Below are 22,050 nucleotides of genomic sequence, written 5' to 3' on the forward strand. Positions count from 1 at the left end.
CCCCGGAGCTCTTTGCACCACTTCATTGCTGGGGCAGTAGAGAGGAATGTATATCTGTGCTTCACCCACTACCATCTACAGTCCAGCATTTAAGATAAAAATACTGATAAAAGTTGATCTTTGCTAAGATATGGATGTTCCAATTACTGCTAGTTAGTTAACAGGTGGTAAACTGCTCTGCTATTATCACTCCACTGTGTGTCTCAGTTACAAAGAAGTTGAAAAGCTTCAGACATAGGGTGAGCAAAGCAAGTGGATTTGAATCATCACACGTGTCTCGATAGGGCATATGGGAGTTGCAGATACTTTGACAGTGGTTTGAAAAACATGTCATTTCACAGTAAATTCAGCGTGCATACCTGTGTCTTCTTTTCTAAGTCGTATTGCGTCTTTTACAATAAGGCTCTTATATTAGTAGGGGATATATCCCTGTGTTATCTGTACCTCTTTGTCAGTTGAGGATCACCGTCCTCATAAATCTGTGCTTAGAATATGTGCAGGCACTTCCTGTGCTGATGTCAATGTACCCTGAATATAAATCACAGATATAAAATACTTACATTACTAACAATTTCTCCATTGAAATGTTGCATGGGTAAGGCTGGAAAATGTAGGTCTTTTTTATCTTTCTGAGGATACACCTAATTTGTGTATCGCGAGCTTTTACATTGTCTGCAAATACAGCTTTACAGACTATATAAAGAAGAGCATTTTCCAGCTGAGGTTAGCTGTAGCCAAAGGTTTGATTAGCCTGACCCTTACAGTCCACAAAATCTAGTGTTGTAAATGGAAATGTGCCTGGAAGAAGAAACCTTTTAACATAATAGTCACCGTGCTGGCAAATTTATCTTCCTGCTAATTTCTTATGACTGATGCCCAAATGGTTATCAGTTGTGTACTAATGTAATCTTCCGTCCTGCTGGTTTATTTATAACCAGGATTGATCCATTTATGTATGGCTGCATATAGCAATTAGTTTTCATTTTTTATCTTATTTTACACATTTTTGTGTATGCAAGACATAAGGAGGAATCCACCTTGTAAAACAAGTTTGGTATAAATGGATTGGTGAGTCGATATACCTGTCCTTTTGGGATATTATATACTTTTACCAATGTCATCCTAACAGAAAAAATAAATGTAAAGGAATTGAAACCTGATGTATTTGTTATCTATACATGTATAGAATTTCACTGCTTTTCAGATTTCTAGATGATTTTATACAGTTTTCAGTTAACTTTTGTAATTTAAAATATTTGGTTTGGGAATGTAACTGTAGTAGGTAGTTATTTCTTGAAAGACTACCTAGGTTATTAATGGAAAAAAAATTGATAAAATGAAGGTGATTTAAAAAATGGAGGAATACACCTATATATATATTTTAGTTTAATGCATCTCTTCTAACTTGTTTCAGGTTGAAGAAACTTCTTGAGCAGGAGAAGATCTATCAAGCCCGGAAGGAGAAGGAATATACGAAGAGACTCAATAAACTAAGAGAAGAACTAGTCAAGCTCAAATCGTTTGCACTCATGCTGGTGGATGAAAGACAAATGCATATTGAACAACTTGGTCAACAAAGCCAGAAAATACAGGACTTAAACCAAAAACTAAAGGAAGAAGAAGAAAAGCTTAAAATTATTAGTGCAAAAACAAAAGAAGATGGACAAAAACTGATGAAGTTAGAGGCAGAACTTGAACACAAAACGTCATCATTTTCTCAAGAATATGAGGAGATGACTGCTAAACTGGCTAATCAGGAGTCACATAATAGACAGCTAAGGCTTAAGCTAGTGGGGTTGACTCGCAGAATAGAGGAGCTAGAAGAAACTAACAAAAATCTTCAAAAAGCTGAGGAGGAACTTCAAGAACTAAGAGATAAAATAGCAAAAGGGGAATGTGGGAACTCTAGTTTAATGGCAGAAGTGGAAAACCTCCGCAAGCGTGTGCTTGAAATGGAGGGGAAAGATGAAGAGATCACAAAAACTGAATCCCAGTGTAAAGAGCTGAAAAATAAACTGCAAGAGGAAGAGCACCATAGCAAAGAGTTGAAACTTGAAGTGGAAAAATTGCAGAAGAGAATGTCAGAACTAGAGAAGCTGGAAGAGGCTTTCAGTAAAAGTAAGTCTGAATGCACCCAGCTACACATAAACTTAGAGAAAGAAAAGAATTTGACTAAGGATCTGCTAAATGAGTTGGAAGTGGTGAAGACCCGAGTGAAAGACCTTGAGGCATCAGAAAGCAAGTTGGAAAAGGCTGAAATAAGCTTAAAAGATGACCTCACAAAGCTGAAGTCATTTACTGTAATGTTGGTTGATGAACGAAAAAATATGATGGAAAAAATAAAACAGGAGGAAAAAAAGGTTGAGGGTCTAAACAAGAATTTTAAAGTTGAACAAGGGAAAGTTATGGATGTAACAGAGAAACTGATAGAAGAAAGTAAGAAATTTTTGAAACTGAAATCTGAAATGGAGGAAAAAGTGTCCAGTTTGACAAAGGAAAGGGATGAGTTAACTGGCAAACTGAGAAGTGAAGAAGAAAAATCCTCTGAACTAAGCTGTAGAGTTGACCTGTTAAAGAAAAGAATTGATGGTATGGAGGAAGTGGAAAGAGAAATTACAAGAGGTCGAACCAGGAAAGGACCAGAGCATGGTTGTCATGAGGACAACAAGATTAAAGAACTTACCATTGAAATTGAAAGACTGAAAAAACGTCTCAAACAATTGGAAGTGGTTGAAGGAGATTTGATGAAGACAGAAGATGAATATGATCAGCTAGAGCAGAAATTTAGGACAGAGCAGGATAAAGCTAACTTTCTTTCTCAACAGCTGGAGGAGATGAAGCTCCAGATTGCCAAAACCAAAGCAATAGAAAAAGGTGAAGCAGTGAGCCAGGAGGCAGAGTTGAGGCACAGGTTTCGTCTGGAAGAGGCCAAAAGCAGAGATTTGAAAGCAGAAGTTCAAGCTCTTAAGGAAAAAATCCATGAGCTGATGAACAAAGAAGACCAGCTTTCTCAGCTCCAAGTCGATTATTCGGTTCTGCAGCAAAGGTTTATGGAAGAAGAAAATAAAAACAAGAGCATGGGGCAGGAAGTTCTGAACCTAACAAGAGAGCTGGAGCTTTCTAAGCGTTACAGCCGTGCTCTGAGGCCCAGCATAAATGGACGAAGAATGGTCGATGTTCCCGTGACATCCACCGGCGTGCAAACAGATGCTGTAAGCAGTGAAGCAGCAGAAGAAGAAACTCCAGCAGTGTTTATAAGGAAATCCTTCCAGGAGGAGAATCACATCATGAGCAATCTACGACAGGTAGGTCTGAAAAAACCCATAGAGCGTTCTTCAGTGCTCGAGAGATATCCTCCAGCAGCGAATGAACTTGCAATGAGGAAATCTTGGATACCATGGATGAGAAAGAGGGAAACTGGGGCTCAGGGAACTCCTGATAAAGGAGCCCGAACCCACGGTAGTCCAGCACATCCTGGGGAGGTTGTTCTTTCACCAAAGCAAGGCCAACCTCTTCATATTCGGGTGACGCCAGACCATGAGAACAGCACAGCTACTTTGGAGATAACCAGTCCAACCTCAGAAGAATTTTTTTCAAGTACCACCGTCATTCCTACTTTGGGAAATCAGAAGCCACGAATAACCATCATTCCCTCTCCAAACGTTATGCCCCAAAAAGGGAAAGGCAGTGAAAGTCCCATGGGCCCAGATCGTTCTATGTCTCCAGTCACTATAACCACATTCTCCAGGGAAAAGTCCCCAGAGGGAGGGAGAGCACCCTTTGCCGACAGACCTGCATCGCCAATTCAGATTATGACAGTATCAACATCCGCAGCACCAGCAGAAATCTCTGTCTCTCCGCAGTCACAAGATATGACTATGGGAAGGGCTGTCTTCAAAGTAACGCCGGAAAAACAAACCGTCCCAACTCCAATCCGCAAGTACAATGCCAACGCCAACATTATTACGACAGAAGACAACAAAATCCACATCCACTTAGGTTCCCAGTTTAAACGCTCTCCCAGTGCTGCACCTGATGGCGCGAGTCCTGTGATAACAGTCAGACCGGTGAACATAGCAGCAGAGAAAGAAGTTGGGACCGGTACCGTCCTTCGATCGCCCCGGAACAATCTGTCTTCGCGACCTGCAGCAAGCAAGGTGACAAGTACTATCACTATAACGCCTGTTACAACGTCTTCCACCCGAGGAACACAATCAGTGGTAAGCAGCGTAGTCTCATGATGTAGTCCTCACGGTAAGGAGAAGGGCAACCATAGTTTGGGTTTGAGACACCAGCAGGGAAAGAATGGGTGGGGTGAGGAGAAACTCTTGGCTTCCCTACATTTGTTTCAGATACGAGCTTAACTATAAAGTCAGAATTTGCCTGATTCATATATTTTTGTACCAGCACTGGACGCTGGTACACTTTAGGCATTATCTCCCAAAGGGGTAACTTTCAAAGGAAGTTCCTGCAAAGTTCCTTTAAAGTTATTTTCATAATGGCAATCCTGTAAAATTGCAAGTGAGAGACAGAGAGGGACAAAGGACGATGGAGATGACAGAGGAGGAAACTGTATTTTTGTTTTTGGTGAGTGCAATTTCTGACTTCTGAAAATATGAAAATACCCATAATGATTTTTGGCCCAGCTGGCGCATCACGCAGGCTGGCATTTCTTTGGCGTAATCCCATTGTAGTTATAATTCAATTAATATCTGCTGTAATGCTGAACTCTAAAGGAATAAATAGCCAGACACGGTATCATTGCTTACAGGTCCAAGCTTTTTTCAGCCAGTGAATAGTAAAGCTCTTTCTCTTCCTCTGAAATTCTCAACTTTTATAAGGGCTGTATTACAACAGTGCTTCCTCTAACATATTTTTTGCTGCTTTCTCTCTGTGCCTCTGTGGTGGTACCCCGGCTTCTTTTTCATACTTAAACCAGTCTCTAACCTCTATCTTTAAACATACTGGACAATATTTTTTGATAGTCCTCCCCCCAGGTTTATTATTGGACATGGTTTTGCATTGCTTTAGTTGAAAATACCCTGGGAACGAAGAATTTAACTAAAATAGAAAACCAGCAGTACTGTATTAGTCCAAAAGCTTATTTAGCTAGACAGAGCCTGTAGCAGATGCTTAGGGGAGGATTAATTTAAGTGGGTAAACACACAGTAATGTTTCCCTCAGCGTCTGTTCCCACTTTTTGGCAAAAGGTGGGTATTTTTTTCTGAACGAGGGCCTGTAGCCACATCTTTGTGTTTAATAGACCATGGCGGAGTTTTCTTCTATTTATTCGTCTAATTGCCTTTTGAACTCATTTATACTGTTGTTTCCACAACATCAGGGGGCAGTGAATTCGGTTGTGGGCTCTGGGGAAAAATGCTCTTTTGTCTGATACCTTTTATGCAATACCTTCATTGGTTACAGCCTCTTTCTTGTATCTTGACAAATACTGAATCCCCTGTTCATTTGTCGGTGCCGCTCAGGAGTCTGCAGAGCCCTACAACACGCCTCTTCAGCCATCTCTTTCCAAGCTGAAATGTTAAAGTGTATTTAAGATATGTTTCCACACTTTTGGAGAGAGGCTGCCATTCCCATTTAAGCCCCCTGACTTAAGAAAACTTGCATTCGTCATATGGATCTATTTGGGATCGCATATGCGTGCTTTCTCTCTCCCCACGTCTATAATGTATTGTAGATACTTTACTGTGCAATGTTTTCCTACATACAAGGGGCAACTGTTCATTTTTTTAAAAGTCTTGAATTAATTCTTTTACAAACTCCTTTGTCTCTCAGAAGCTTGGAAAACTTTTTTTTTTAAGAGTTCCTCATTCTTTTTTACTAGATGTCTGTCTCTACTGTGATGATGCACTGAACCGTGGCAGACAAAACTTTTTTGTTTTGTTTTCCTCTGGCTAAAAAGTGGCTTCTTTCACTTCATCCTCCCTGATTTGGAATGTAAGGAAAATAGTTCAACCATAAGATTTACTTTATCTTATGCTTCCCTTTGTTTTTTAAGGTCCCTAGTCTCTAGTTCCCTAGAACAGGGAACTTCGAACAAGCCCAAATGTGCCTTTTCCTCCCTAACCCTCTGAAAAAAACCCCAGAAGTAGTATATTCACCATCTGTTTCGCAAACGACTACTTTACAAACACATTTCAATACCCCTAGTCAGAAAAAACAAGTTGTGATTATTTACTCAGTAACCCTAGAAGAAACCAACATTGATATAATTTTGAGGGTTTAAGTTCATAAAATCAAAGAAGACAAACTGATACAAAGCTGCTTTCTTAGCTCACTGGCTTTAATTTTTTTCTTAACTCTCCTCATACAAAATGCTTTGTACAATGTACTAATGCAGTCTCAAGCTACGAAGGGGAAAATAATTCTGAAGTTCCTAGCTCTCATCTGTTGCTATAACAAATTTGCAGTTACTGTTTTCATATTTGAAAACATTTAACTCTTCTTCCAATTTGAATTTATAGAGTTATCTTCAGTACTGCAGGTGAAGTTAATTTTAAGGTACTTTCAAAGATTCAGCCTGAGCTGTGGTGTCTCCCTGCATATGTCAGTCCAAAACCAGAGACTGGTTTCACAATGGACCAGTTAGAAGGGTGGAGGATTAAAGGGTGTTATTGTTGTGTTGATTTACACTGACATACACTCTAGAGTAACTAGAGATTTATATTCCACTGATCTAAGTCCTATTTTGAGTCTGCAACAGTTTTGATTTAGATAAAATGAGACCCTGATCCAAAGAAAGACACAGACACCTGAAGGAGAATTTGGGAAGTTTTTGAGCACTTAACCAAAACTATAAACCAAAAAAGGCACCGGTTGGTGACTGTGTCTCCACTGGCACCTGAACTCACTGGACCCCAATGTTTTGGAGGCACTTCATATTCTGCCTGCTGCAGAAGCCCAGGGCTCGTCACACCAGCGCTGCCACCCGGCATTGCCCAGTCCCACAGGGGTCTCTGCGGCAGGAGCTTTGGTGCATCCTGGATCCCAGTGCTGATGTGATGGAGGCTGTTAGACCAGCTGGATTGAATTCAGCATTTAACATAACCATTGCCGCTTTGATGAAAAAAAAAAAAAAAGAACCAAACCCTAATCAGGTAACTGCCTTTTATATCATAGCCTATGGATTTAGGTAATTACCATAGAAGTGGAAAAAATGGGTTTTGGTCCTCCTTAGCTTGATTAGAGTCAAACCCACTCCCAGGAAAATACTTGGACTAGCCTAGCAGACCTAGCAGATAATTTTTTTATTACAGATGGACCACCGCACAACCAAAAATTCAAGACTATGAGACCAGAGGATATGCAGACCAAAATGAGCCTGAAACTGTAGCCTGGTTGTTAGTCTTGCTTTAGCACATTAGCCCAAGTCCCTGTTCCCAGAACAGTTCATATAGTTTACATTAAAAAACCCAAAGAATAAAACTAAATAATCTTTGGGAAAAGAACAACTGTGGTATCTATATCCTGTTTTTTGATTTAGGCCTTACATTTGGTTGTAGGATTGCTGGTGAATTTGGATCTTCTTTGGCTACCAGGATGGGTGTCAGTCCTATAATCACTTCATCCCTGTGCTCCCCACCTCCTACAAGCCTGGCATCCAGCGCCGGCTGTTTATGCTGCCAGGATACACAGTGAATCCGGTGACATGCAAATCGGCAGGGAGCAGAGGGAATCCCGGCTGCAGCAGAGCCAGCGAAGTGGCATGGCACCAACCACGCAGGGTGTCCTGTGTCCGAGGCAGCAAGGCACGGCTGAAAGGCTGCGGGTGCCAGAGCTAACTGGGCACACATTAAAGCAGCTATAAGGCTACTTTCATTTGGGCAGCATTTAGTTTGAGATCGGCATCTAAATTTAGTTCTTTGTAGGTGTCCCATATATGCTCTAAGCTTCTGTTTGAGTTACTACAGATCCAGGGGTCAGCTCACTCGCCCGTATAGAGGTGCGTGGTGCTATCTGCATGCCCTATGGCAGTTGAGACACGTGCATGAGGCTGGGAGGAGTAACGCGGACCTGTACCTTTCTGCAGGGGAAGCTTTCGGGATACCTCAGATGGCACAAGATGCCTCAGTGCAAGCGACTGAATCAGTCCCTAGTCATCAGTCCCCCTGTCAGCACTGAGCCCTGTATGCTGGAGGCTGGAGGGCGATTCAGCTGAGGCACTGCTAGCTTCGGGGTGAGCTGAATTGCCCACTGGGCTCCACTGACTGTGTTGACTAGATCGCAAGTCCCACCTTTTCAATTGCCTAAACATACTTCTTTAGTGTCATTTTAAGTGCTGTCAAGTAGCCTGCCTAACTTCCAGCCCCATTATCAGAGGTTGCATGTCTCTTTGGGTCCTCTGTCTTATCTACCAGCCCTGTGCAGATGGCTTGAATGGCCCAAGGCATCTCAAATTGCACTGCGTACCTACGTATCAACCACTGAACTGAACCATTTCTGTCCAGGGCAAGCTGGTCTCTGATCTGATCGAGAACAAGTGCTGAAAAAGCACCTTTGTTACTAAAATATTCCAAAAGTGTATGTGTGCATGAAAGCACTCCTTTTGTGTGTCAATAAAATGCACTGAACAGGTTCTGTTATAAACCACTAAAACATGCTAAATGTTCTGTACATTCAAATTGCTTTTCTTCCTTTAATGGGACTGTCCAACCTTACTGCAACCTCACTGCTTAATATACTTGCCAGTGTCTGCAGTGAGCGCTGATTATCGACCTAACCAGCTTAGCGGCTGCATGTATTTATCTCCCTCTCAGTAGTGTGTTTACTAACCTTGCTCTGGCCCCCTGTGCTGTCCCAGTACCACATACTGCCAGCTCAGAGCCAGCCAGCGTCACTCTGCGTCCCGCGGGGCCGCGTCTCGGGCGCTCCGTGCCGGCTGCGTAAGAGTTGGTTTCTGGTTGGAGCCGCATTCCTGTATCAACCAGAAGACAAGACAGCAGGCTACAGACAAACGGGGCTGGAGGGAATTGCTTGGTGCTTGGGTCATGGAAGGAATGGCCAAGAGACAGACAGTCATGTGGGTTCTCTGCCATAGACACTACGGACGTGTACCAGAGATTGTCCTCTGCCTGCTTACCCCCTCGCTCTCGCAAAAGGGGACTGCTTGCTGAAGAGCCACCTTTGTGCCATTTGTCGCGGCTTAGCAAATACAAAATGCTTTTGCAGCTGCGTGTGAAGCAGGCATTAGCATCCATACGATCAACATGTTAGTATGCCGTAAAGAGGGCAACTTAAGAAATTTAAAGCAAGTTAGAGTTCTTTTCAAAGTGCTTTTGAGTGATTTAGGCTTGAAATGAGTAACTTGAAAGCGCCCAAATCCTTAGTTAATAATTTACATGTGAATAAAGCTGAAGAAATGCCTGAGATTCCAGCTACTTCATTTGATTGCCTCATGTTTACACACTGTGGAGCTCTTTCAGGGAGTACAAGATGTTTGTCATTTGGGTTCCCTGGGATGTTGACATATTTTCCAAGGCTGATGGAATGCATTTGCATGTTTTGCCCTACAGAATTGTATGGGCCTAACTTGTTTTGACATCTACATGTGAGTTCCATATTAGCCTTTAGACTGCTATTCTGCTATTGTAAATGTTGCTTTTAGTTATTGAAAATGGCTTCCTTCCTGCCAGGCAGACAGCATTCAAGTTTTGCAATTGTGAGATTTTTTTTGTGTACGCATGGGGTTTTGAACTGTTCTTAGAAGATTAAGGAATGGTTTTCCTTTGAATACTCAGGATGCAGACAGAGGGCTCTGATGCTACTGGCTGGAAATCCTTCGAGAGAGAAAAATGCTCCTTCATGGAGCATTTTTTAAAAGCATTTTTTAAAAGCATTTTTTAAGTGAATGTGCAAATACATGTTGCAGTTGACACGATCCCCTAATCCAATCTGTTTCAGCAGTTTAGTTTTATTTTGCTTACATGACATAAGTTGCAGAATTTAGTCATTCAGCAGATGGGTCTAGCTAGGATTCCAGAACCTTATGAAAAGTATTCTCTTTTGTGAGATCAAAGTCTTCATTATCTGAACGGAAAAAAGTCACATATGAAATTCAGCTGAGACACTGAAGTTGTCACTGTTAACATTTGTGTCTGTATTGCACACTGCAGAAGATAAAACACATTTTCCTCTCAGAATTGTCATGGTTATAAGTATTTTCTTTAGGTCATGGTCCTAAGGTGTAGCTTTTAGTTCTGGCCTTGCAGAGTATGTGCAACATTATCTGGCCAATGGAGACAGAAAAGACTAGTTGGCCCTTCTGAATCTTTTTGTCCTATCCAAGTGCTCCTTGTGTGTTTACACAGTGGGATTCAGTTGCCTAAACGTATGTACCGACTGCCATTTTTGAAGCTATAGTATAGCCGGAATGGCCTCCAGCAGGGCACAGGTCCCTGGTAGGCATCGTGTTGGGTCTGCCAGCCCCATGCTTGGGTCCTCGCCGGATTCCATCCAGAAGAAAAAAACATTAAAAATTTCTCAAGGCCATATTTTTTTTTGTATTCTGAAGTCCCCAAACTTGAGGATAAGTGTGCTTGGTAGGCCGGTTGGCAGAGGTAGTAAAATGACCATGTTCACACTGCCTTGAGGTATCCCTGGAAATCTGGGCTGCCTGCTTCACCCTCGCCAGAGTTCATCAAGTGGTGACTAGGGCTTGGAGAGGGGGGAGCCCTCTCCCACATCCCTCCTCCCATGGTCACAAGGAAAAGGAAATCCAAATCTGTGCCCTGTCTCCCTCTCCCAGCCCTTCTCACTTCCCTCTGCCCCTGCACTTCCCAGTGCAGAAATAAGTGGCCCCAGCATACTTTGGGAACCAAAGTTCAATTTTATCTATACTGCTCAGAAATCTCGCCCCAGATCTGAAAATATGGCAGTTACTCTGGGTTCAGCATTAGCCTCACATGGCTATGCTGTTTTGAGGGCCCGGGCTAGTCTCTGTGCAAGGTGCTAATATTGCACCTGTCTGACAGCTAAGCCAGCGTTTCGGTAGCCTCTAAGGCCGTCCTGCACTGTGTCGTGCTGTGGAATTGGATTTTGCAGGGATTCCCATCCTCATGACATCTTGATCCAAAACACCAGACCGCAGCTCTGGGAACTCGTTTGATCCTGACTTTGTACCTTTGGTCCTACTCTAGCAGTACGTGCTACAGCCAGGTTCCAAACGTGAACGTTAATTTGCTAATAGGCGTGATTTAGGACATTGTTGCTTGAGAGGTAAATGAAGAGCCAATGAAAAGTATAAGATGAGCGTATAGGAGACGAAAAAGTCCTCCGTCCATGTAATTTCTCTCTGTCTCTCTCTTTTGCAGACAGGACAGGATGGGTCATCCCCGAGACCTACACCCACCCGCATTCCTGTGTCAAAAGGTATGAAAGCAGGAAAGCCAGTAGTGGCAGCCCCAGGAGCAGGAAATGTGACAAAATTCGAGCCTCGTGCCGAGACTCAGTCTATGAAAATAGAACTGAAGAAATCTTCAGCCAGCAGCTCTGCCTCCCTGGGTGGGGGTCAGGGCTGATGGCGGTGGCTCAGGGGGTACGTTCTGCAGGTTTTACTGCTACCATGGAAGTCGGCCCCCTGTCTGTGTAGTTGCTCACGTTTGCCTGTACTAACGGAGTCCTGCAGCTGTTGCTTACAACAAACTAACAAGTGTGTGCACTGACTACTTAAGTAACAACATCCTTTTGTTTTCTTCCTGAAGTAAAAAAAAAAAAAAAAAAGCCATCAAAAAGGCAGTTGTACGCCAGGAAGATTTTCAGCCTAGGAAGGGAGAATGGGGCAACTGCACTAGGTTATTAATTTAGCCCAGGATTTCTTAATGATAGACTTGGTCACATTTTAATAGATCAAAGGAAATTTGGTCACTTTTACTAGACTGTCTTCCACCTTAACGGATCACTTTCCACCTTCTCTGCTGCATGGGGCACTTTCCTTCCTGCCTGTGATCACATTTTTTGAGATGCCATGTTGCCTAGGGAAGCAATGCCAGGAGACAGCGCACTCGAGGTCCTATTTTAATGATAGCTAGTACCTCAGGTGCGGGAGGGAGGGGAAGAGAGAAAGGACAGGCACCCTGTGACCAGCCTTCTCTCTAGGAGTCTCCCATCCAAATCCGCGTTTCTCAGTGGTGAGCTGCTTTCTCAAGGTGGTTACAAAATACAAGGGGGTAGGCAGCAGCAGTAGTAAGCAGCAGCTTATTTCTTCCAGAGGGGGTTAACACTTGTGGACAGTACTTCCAGCCGGGTCCCCGACTTACACACACTGGGTTACTGCCAGCTCAGGGATCAGATGAAGGCAAGTGAGCCAAAAGGTGTTTAGTCCTTAAAAAAAGCTTGAGAAACATTGATCAATACAGTCCATCAATACAATCAATACAGTGCATTAATACAATCAATACAGTCCATTTGTGCTTGCTCCAAAGACCACTAAAGGCGATGTAGCAAGTCACTCCATTGACTTCACTAGGTTTTCAGTTTTCCTGGCTGGATGCTATATTTAAACCTTAGTTGCCAAGCATCCTTATGTCTTAGAGGGGAAGTAAACACAGACTGCTGGTGGCAGAAATTGCTATTGAAAGGCACAGCTCAGGTACAGACAGTGAAAGAGATAGGGTTTGGTATGGAAATTACTCTCAGTTCTCAGTTGTTTGAAATATTTTGTCTTAAATACAGACTGCCTCACAATACCATGGCGATTCATCGTTTTTCCTTCCCTCTTTGTGATTTCCTCATTTATATGTTTGCATTTTTAAGCATGTTTTAAGGAATTGTTCCAGCATGGAAATGGTGTGGATGCCAATGATTGTTATGATTGTTTATTTAATAACAGTAAAATTATTAAAGGGCATTTCCATTAAGTGATCGATTTCCACAGAAGAAAGTCACAACCAAAAGAAATGGAGCCGAGCAGACTAATAAATGATGGTTTTAAAACTTGTATAATACCTCAACCACCAAGCAAGCTGTAAAGGACCCAGTGGTTAGGAATAGCTTTTAGAAGGCAAGGCATGAAGACCTCCAATAAATAATAAATACTATTCACAGAAAAGAGAATGCACCAGTGGGTGATACATTAAATGGCTTTCTGTCTGGGAGAAGAGATTTGATGGAAGAATCTGCCACAGAAGGTCAGCAAAATTATACGCAGTCCAAGCAATGTTTAGTCTTCAGTCTGCACTTTGCATTACTCTCCAATTTAAGATCCAGATATGGCCATTATCCCAGCGTAAAGCTGGCATTTTATTATTCACGTGAAGAGCATTTTGTCTGTGGTGTAAAAGCTGCTGCCACATCAGAAAAGAAGTAGGTTTCAATTTTTACATGTGTAGCACCTGCAATACCTGTTAATTTTAAGGTTCTGGCTCCTATGACATCTGAAAATCAGATTTGTATTAGTAGCATTTTTCATAACACTCAATTCCCAGTATTTCAGCTAAAACTTGGAAAGTGGAATTAGCAAGCAATTGTGAGTTACTATGCCAGAAATATAGCAGATCCTCTCAACTAATTGTTATCACTTAAAAGCCTCAATCTGTCAATAAATTGTTGCTGAGATCTTATTGTAACATAGCAGATGTTTGAAGAAAACACATTATTAAGAGCTTTTTGCTGGATATTCACTCTAAATACTGGCACTGAAGCAAGTCTTCAGGTCAAAACAGTCATTTAAATAATATTGCAAACATGAGCCCCAAGCTAATGTGGCTTGATACAGTGATGAACTACAGCTGCCTTAAGCCTTTCTTTTCAGATCCTTGTTTCAAAGAAACTTACTGCCTTAGTTAACTGTTGCTATACTCAGGGCAATCTTCTATGTGTGCCTGTGGTTGAAAGATTTGTTTGTTTTGCTTGAGATCCAAGAAACCAATTCACCTGAAGAAACAAGCCAGCCTTACAGTACCCGAAATCCAAGACACACAGATTAGCACGACTGAACCAGAACTGCGGGCACAAGCCGGGGATTACTCTTGTAGAGTCAGTAGGATTTCAGGAGACGGACTCGAGAAATTCCAGACAGGTCAGACCGAGGATCCTGTTATTTTTCCCAGGGGCAGCACAACAAAAAGGAACTTATGCTCCATAGCAGAAGCCCAAAGAGTTGGAATCAGGCAACTGGTTTAACCATTAGCTAAAAATAGGTATTTAGTTGTACTCATCATTTTTAACATCTGTTTTAATTGACTTGTTTCTTAAAGGTAGAAGAAGGGTAAGATGAAGAAAAAAGAAAGCCTATAGTTCAGAAGTCTTAAAAGTTGGAGTGTAACTGTCTTTATTATATTGGAATTTCCTCTGAATCTGAAGACGGTAATGTTTAGTGATTACAGTAAGATTCTCCATTCAAGTAGGTCAGCTCCTAGGCAATTTAGACAACCAAGTCTAAAGACAGTGCCTAAGCCCCAGAGGCATCCTGAAGATCTTCCTGAAGTTCTTCCACTGCACTTGTCTAGTCAGTGTTTCACTTGTGACTTAACCAGCACTGCAGCCTCTGAACCTAATCGAGATCCATAATCTAGCTATTCTTGTATTTCCTCTAAGGGCTTTAAGTCAAGCCAAAATTTCATGGTCACTTCAAGTCAGGATGTAACCCCCGCTGGAGTCAAAAGCTGCAGTCCTGTCTTTGTCACCTCCAGCCAAGAAAGTACTCACCTCCATGTGGTTGTCCCTTGAGCTGGCACAAGTGTTTGAACTTCACTGGGGAACTGATCTGAACTAAAAGGAATCTGGCAAAAAGCATAAAGGCTCGCTTTAACATAGCTTAGGTCCAGGCTCTCGGGCCAGAAAAAGAAAGAAGGAAGGCGTAGGAAACCAGTGGCTGTTTTAAAGTGACTGTGGAATCATGAATGCCTCCTAGTAAATCATATACCGTACAAATGTAGAGGTAGTGCTGCTTATTTTAAAAAGCTTTTGATTGAAACCTTTCGTCAAAGGTAGGAGACGGGTCCCTCTTCTCACCAGTATCTGAGGAGACTCAAACCCACATCAGCTCCAGCCAGTTCACCGATAGCACTGACAGACAGTTAAGGGGGAAGAAGGTGGCATTCTCATTCCCTCCTGTAAAGGCTGTGCTGTTCTGCATGGAGGGCTTCAGTATTCACTGAGCAGAAAGAAAAGCGTGGTTGAGTGGTCAGGATATTGAACTAGGAGGAGGGAGCCCTCCCGGATTCTGGTCCCTGTCCCAAAGGCTGCCTTTGAGCCTGGCCTTTTGTGAAAAGAAGGCTTATAAGGTGAAGTGTCTGTGTTCATCCATCCCTCCATCTGTCCTTCGTTGATGAATAACATTGAACACACCAACCAATTTCAACCATATCTGACAAAGCAATAAGGGTCTCCAGAATAAGAAGTTCTTCCAGTTTAATGAAAAGGGCGACAGAGGAGAGGAGCAAGACCTTAGCAGTGCCCCACAGCGCGGAAGAATGTAGCATGAGCTCACCTTCATAAAACGTCAAAGAATGAACACAAAAGAGGGATGTCAGAAATACCACAAGGACAAACTTTGTTCAGACCTCAGATTTAACTAGGCACCGAAGAATCAAACTCTGAGACACCAATTCATAGGAAAATATTAGGGCCTTTATTTACAGGGCTTCTTGTGTATTCTACATTACTGGATTACAATGCAGAAACCAAACCTTCCTCTGCCCAGGTGATCATCTAAAATGACTCATCCTCATGCGTTCTCTCTTACCTTTTTCTCTGTATTGATTTTTTTTATGCAGTGGAACAGTCTCAGTAGTAAAATGCACTCAACTCAGAGTAATAATGATAGTTACAGTGCTTCATCAGGAACTGAGCTGGCTGAGAACCGATCTTTCTATTTTTGGTAGGATTCAATGTCAGCTGGAGAGATGCCCTGTTCTGGCTGACTGCGTGGCCATATAAGCAGTCGTGATAACTGGGAGCATACGGCTTGGGACAGCAGTAAGGTGGAGAGGCAGAAGAGCAGGGAAAGGGCCAACCCATTAATGAGCAGCACACATGGACTGAGAAGGTGCACCCTCAGTTCTCCGGATGATCTCTGTGATTTTAAATCTAGTTCTAGTAAGTTTTCCGCTGTGTTCTCTAGATTAGATCCCATCACCTGAATTACTGTTACATACGAGTACTGCTAATGTAGTCATTAGCAGAGCAATACATTTGAGTAAGTGTGACTGAAAATGAGGGAGCACAGAACTTCAGCCCTAACGCCTGGGGGATTTCTCTCAGATCAGTAAACATGCTAAGTAAATAACAGAAGAAAAACAGAGATTTTGATTTATTTGGCCCACCTTTTTTTCCTTTTGTGACACCCATTAGTGTGATTTTTCAAAAAACAAGTAACACTTTGTGACTCTTCTGAATATGCCCATAGAGTATGCATGTTACCATATTTAAATCTCAGACCACTTACAGCACATAGTAATTAGCATCATTTGAGTAATCTCGAAAGTCACATTAATATGTTGATTCATGCCAACTGAATGCCAAGTCATATGTTACCGCCTGAAATATGCTACACATGTTCTAAAATATGCCCAATATTTACATGACTTTTCAGTGATTCTGATCAGAAGTGGAAGAGCACATCTTTAAAGAGAGTAAGCTACTGTCCTGCTGGGTTTCAGGTGCTTGGCATAAGCTGCAAGAGTCAGGACAATTTTCAGACCAATTATATGTTCCCATCACACATCAGTGGCCAATTTCATTGAGTCGGTTTGAAACCTGTAGTTTGCTGGCAGGAGTTTCTGTGAGCTCATCTTTCGAACTTGTTTTCATTTAGGGGAATGTTTTTCTCCCCTACGTCAGTGCGAGTTATCCTCTTTACTGAGCGCTCTCAGGCGAAACCGTATGCAATATTTCTCATTATATATGATAACTTCACTTTTTGAATCTTTCTTACTACCTACACACTGCTCTTACTTGGCTTTTTGGAAGATGCCGTCAGGGTTAACTCCTCTCAGATGCAGAGCTGTCAGCTCTGAGAGTCAGGTATGAATCACTCGGGTATGAATCGTTCTTCACCTCAAAAACTCCCTTCAACAGGATTTTAAAAATAGAAATACTGATGTATTATTCTTTTCTGTCGCTTGGGCGTGCGTTGTCTGTGGTACATACATTTTTGTATTATCTGGTGTTACTGTTCGTATATATTGTAAGAAGAAATTAAACTTCATATGTTAAATGTCAGTTGATGTGCTTTATTGTATGAACTGATATTTTTGATAGGCCAGCTGTTTATGATGTGTTTCTCAGAGAAGTTCTGATTTACATCAGTGGGACTGAAAGCAGAATTAGCAGTTTTATATTAACTTTGTTTTCTTTTCCTGTCGTTAAAATAAATTGTTTTGTTTAAGTGAATTCATAGCTCCTTGAAATATTCACAGCTATAACCCTACAAAAAGTTATGTAATAATATCCTACAGATATAATCATATTCCTACAGAGGGTGGTCCAACAGAACTCTGATAAAATCTACTATAATTTTAGCTTAATAACTACTCAGACACCTCTTTTAGTAACTAGAATGTGTGTGTGTGTGTGTATATGTGTGTGTGTGTGTGTGTAATACATATATTTATACATAAATAAGCATTTCAAATACAAACAACTGATAGACAAACTAAGAGCATAGATATACGTGTGTGAGATATGAATGAATAAATGAATACTAGAAGTGGAAATCATTTGATCTTTTTATTATTTCTCTTGCTCTTTTCTGCATAATTGCTGTATTTGGTCTGTAGGAGGAAGACTGATTCAGAAATCTACTGTAGTTTTGCTATTCATTCAGTGACTGAGCCTTTACAAGGAGCATGATATTTTTCTGCTACCCATTTAGTTTTTAGAATTTTGTATCTAAACTCAGTATTAATATACAATGTGCATAGCGAATATTAAGAAAAAAATTGTTTCATATAGAGTTCATGTGACTCCCATTGAAGTTAATGGGAGAGTTCGCCTGAGGTCACAATCTGATACTAAGTTAATGCAGCTTTTTACATCATATTCCGCAAGAGCTTGAAGTTAGAGAACAGTACTGGTTGTAAGGTAAAATCTTACTGTAAGTAAGTAGTTTGTGGTTCTTTCACATCCATTGCTCAAATTTGGTAGAACTGGTATACATATGTTGTTGAAAATCATTTGTTATTGATAAATTATATGGAAAAGAAATACTTTTTATTTGGGAAATTCTATTATTTCATTTGCCTTAACATAAGTTCTTGAATGTTGCCTTAGCCCCGCTTTTCTGATTCACCATGTATGAAAAGCATCACCGGAATCTGCCATCTAGTGGCAAAGTTCTGGCATTAAAAATACATGGAAAACATTTTGATTTTCTTTCCTCTTATAATGTAACTTAATCAAACATCTTGAAAATATTAGGTAGGAAGCAGACAAAGGCAGAAGTCAATACAAATGTAAAAGGGAATAAATACATGATTAGTGTCATTTCTTGGGTCGTGTAAATTTTGAAAAATCTTCAGACTATTAAGAGAGGAAGGAATCTTAAGAAAGAAAACAAGTAATTTCAATTAAGAAAATTAGTATTTCTGAAAATGTATTATTATATGTTTCTAGTTAGCATTGGTACAGTTACATTATTTGAAATGCAGAAAATACACCTTTTCAGAGAAAAAGTCATTGATAGCTAAATTCTTATATTTAAAAAGTTGCCTGTAGGAGCAGTGTATTTAGAGAGAAGAACAGAAGACTAGGTCATTAGTATTTCAGGAGAGCCCAGAGATTAATCAGGATCAGGGATCTGCTACGTTACACACAGGGCAAAGTTAAACCCGGCCTTTCAAAGACAACACCAACACTTAGTTTTGCATGGTGTGGCTGAAATTTATCCCCGTTAAAGTCAGTAGCAAAATTCAAGCACACTTGCTGAATAAAACCAGCATAGGTTTCTAAGCCAAATTTCAATTAAAAATGAGAATTGACCTCATACCTCTTCCTCATCCCCATTGCAGAATCGCCAGCAGGTTTATGAGGGATTTGCTCAGACAGGATACAAGAGACCCAACTCCAAGTCTTCCTCTACCTGATTCGGGTGTGGGACTGGAACCTTGGTGTTGCTGTGGTTTAATCCATTCGACTATATTACTCTTTTTCCCTGTGGACAACTGAGTGATGGTCATGACATCGAAGTGGAAGCCAAGGGCTCCTGAGTCGTAGCCTGCTACTAATTTAGTTTCCCTTTGTAGCATTAGCCAGGACAGTTTTTATCAACCAGTGATGCGAGAACAAGCCTGCGAGACACTTCGTAGAAGAGAAATGCTTTGCACTGCCATTGTAATTGTTCTTCTTTAGAGTAACTTGTAATTCATTTGCAGCTTCATAAACCCAAATGTTTTGCTATCTTTTCTTTTAGAGAGTGTCATCATTCACCAGTTACGCATGAACTCTAGATGAGTTACCGCCCCCACTATACGCTCTCTGTGTGCACTACCCTCCTTGCCAGTTGGATGGATCACTGTAGAAGCTCTCTACCATCAACACCAGGGTCACTTGTGCTACTGATTATTCGCAGAAGTATTTATTGCTTCTGGTAGATTTTATACTTTTTTTTCTTGGTAGAGCTTTAAGAATGAAGGGCCTTGCTGATGTTTTGAAAGTACATAGTCACAGAGAGAGAAGCAGTCTTTCTGCCAGCTGAATTTCACTTTTATTTGCAAAGCCTAAGGCACGTGCTTTATTTTGTTTGATGTTTGCCATATAATTTATTTTTATAATACACTTTGTAAAGTAACTGTCCCAAAGTTGCAATTCCTGTTGTCCATGGCTCATTTATTTGTAGAATACACTGTCAAATTCGCAATTTGATATTTTTGTAATAGAGAGTATGTAAAGAAAGAAGAATTTAACTTCAACAATGTTTTATGTTTGAATGGAAAAATATTCAGCACATTTTTTTGCCACGATGAGATTCTGTGAGTCTAAATGCTCTGAAGTCTGCTGTATGGAATTTGTACTATTGCAGAATATTTCTTGCACTGTGTGATGGTTTGGCATAAATTTAAGTATTAAGGTCCAATGCCTTGAAATACAACCAGATTTACTCATTTTAAACAATGTAAGCCAGTTTTTAAAGCTGTGATTTTTTTTCTATACAATGTATGTTTTTACTTCTGCCTGTACCGAAAAAGTTGATTTTCATTACACTGTAACTAATAAATTTTCACAACTATGCAAATGTAATCAAGTGTTTGAATTTTAACTCTAATTTCTTAACGTTGACAGTACTCATATATATTTGTTTATAGGGACAGAATGTATGCCTTTGGAAGTTACTTTTTCTGACTGGTATTTCACTGCGGTATCACAGTGATGTACATAGTAAAACTGATTTGGATGTTAAGATACAGGGAGGGATCTATCACCAAGCCCTTAATGACTTAATGGTTTCTAACCTTGCTCTTTCACTGCACTGGCAGAGACGTCCGATTGGTACCATCAGAATATTAGTCCAAGACTAATAAGACCATATAAATGAGAAGCCACGCACTCTGCCATACGCTGAAGGCACATCTTACACTGGTGGCTGTAATTTTTCAAATAGCATCCAGAGAGTTCTGTGGCAGCTATAGTTAAAATTATTTCTGAATGAATTATATGTAAAGCTGGATGCAACCAGACCAGCAGGGTCTTTTTTTCTTACACATTTCATAATGAATTATTTTTAATCTAAGTCATTGGCACATATTTAAAATACTGCAGATTTTTTAATTGCAGAAGCTACTGGGAGAAACTATTTTTTGGAAGGGAAAACGGTGTTTCTTGCAGGAGATACGCTGTGGGACGCCAGAAAGAGTGCATTAACTCAGTATCCCATGGAGATGAATAGGCCAGTTCATTTTTGAAGCTGTAATAACGCACTGCTATGTAGTCAATTTTATCTTCGTGGTTTAGTTTGCTTGCCAGCCATGGGAGCTGTTTTTTTCTTCTAGATACGAGTTCTGCAGCAAATGCTGACATTGTAGAGAGGCAGGATATTCTGGGACCTGTATAAACTTTCTTGGAGTTGATTGGCATTGTAAAGAGTTTGCTAATAAAGCTATACTGAGTAATCAAAATAAATGCTGCTTATCCTTGCAAAAGAGTAATTTTGTTGGCATATCTTGTACTTCAGCTTGTACACCAAGTTTTTTAAGGAGTGTTTTTTTTTTTCTTATGGCAGACAATGTATGCCAATAACATAGCTGTGTCTGTAGATCATGTTTTAGAGCGAGTCAAGAAGAATTCCAGCTTTCAGAGAGTAATACTGCTGAGGTGAATAAAGTTTAGCATGTGCCACATTTCAGTTTACTGCGCAGTAGAATGAACATTGTAATGACCCAGATCATCTATTTTCAAAGCATTACTTGGGAATCAAAACCTATCCGTGTTAGGAACTACATTGAGCTCATCTGGAATGAAATTGCGGGCTATTTGAAAGTGACAGTGACATGCCTGAAGTAAACTTCAGCTTTTAAATATGAGTAAGATATAAGTAAAATCTTATTCTGAAGTTGAGTCTAGATTTAAAAGGTCCCAACCAAAGTAGAAAATATTTTTCCTTGTCTAGTTTTTAATATAAAGCCGATTCAGTATGAATGTATGTATAAGTTGTCCCCTTTTGTTTTATAATTTCTAAACAAATACATAAACATTTATGGTTTCGCAAATACATTAAGTTTTTAAGCTTTAAAAAAATAAAGGTTTGTTTAAAGCATAAATACGGTCATGGTGTATTTGAAATAATTTAGATTTTAAAATATTTTCAATGAACTGCAGCACTTTTGGAGACTGGTAACACTGGTTATAAAAGATCCGTGGTAATATACACTATTTCATCGCTGATAATGGTTTATGCAGGTAGAATAATAAATCCTGATCTGACACCTGACCAGCAGCTAAAGTATGTCACAGAAATGCCCGGAGGGTAAAACTCATGTGTGCAAAACGTGTATTTCATTATCAATGCATTTATGTTCCTGGTCAATTTTTTACATGACCTAATTTGGATTTGAATCTAAAACAAGTAAAAAAAGTGCATTAGCCACATAATTAGCCTAT

General features: G+C 40.5%; 1 protein-coding gene across 2 annotated transcripts; it reads left to right on the plus strand.

The window, feature by feature from the left end:
- The first annotated feature begins 1,418 nt into the window (after positions 1 to 1,418).
- On the plus strand, positions 1,419 to 19,798 carry FILIP1 (filamin A interacting protein 1). 2 transcript variants are annotated; one of them, XM_009572523.1, is made up of 3 exons: positions 1,487 to 4,220; positions 11,328 to 11,385; positions 19,367 to 19,798. In XM_009572523.1, the coding sequence occupies exons 1-3, from the start codon at positions 1,530 to 1,532 to the stop codon at positions 19,405 to 19,407; spliced, it is 2,790 nt and encodes a 929-aa protein (XP_009570818.1). In that variant the 5' UTR covers positions 1,487 to 1,529; the 3' UTR covers positions 19,408 to 19,798. The 2 variants fall into 2 exon arrangements, with proteins under 2 accessions (XP_009570819.1, XP_009570818.1); XM_009572524.1 differs by lacking the exon at positions 19,367 to 19,798 and having other exon boundaries at positions 1,419 to 4,220; positions 11,328 to 11,736.
- Positions 19,799 to 22,050: the final 2,252 nt, after the last annotated feature.

This window comes from Fulmarus glacialis, unplaced genomic scaffold, assembly GCF_000690835.1.
Source record: "Fulmarus glacialis isolate BGI_N327 unplaced genomic scaffold, ASM69083v1 scaffold16332, whole genome shotgun sequence".
NCBI classification, from domain to species: domain Eukaryota; kingdom Metazoa; phylum Chordata; class Aves; order Procellariiformes; family Procellariidae; genus Fulmarus; species Fulmarus glacialis.

Bases quoted from the DNA above. Each gene is read 5' to 3' on its own strand.
- FILIP1 (XM_009572524.1), top strand. From the start codon at position 1,530: ATGCTGGTGGATGAAAGACAAATGCATATTGAACAACTTGGTCAACAA. The intron at 4,221-11,327 runs GTAAGCAGCGTA...TCTCTTTTGCAG, and splicing joins CCCGAGGAACACAATCAGTG to ACAGGACAGGATGGGTCATC.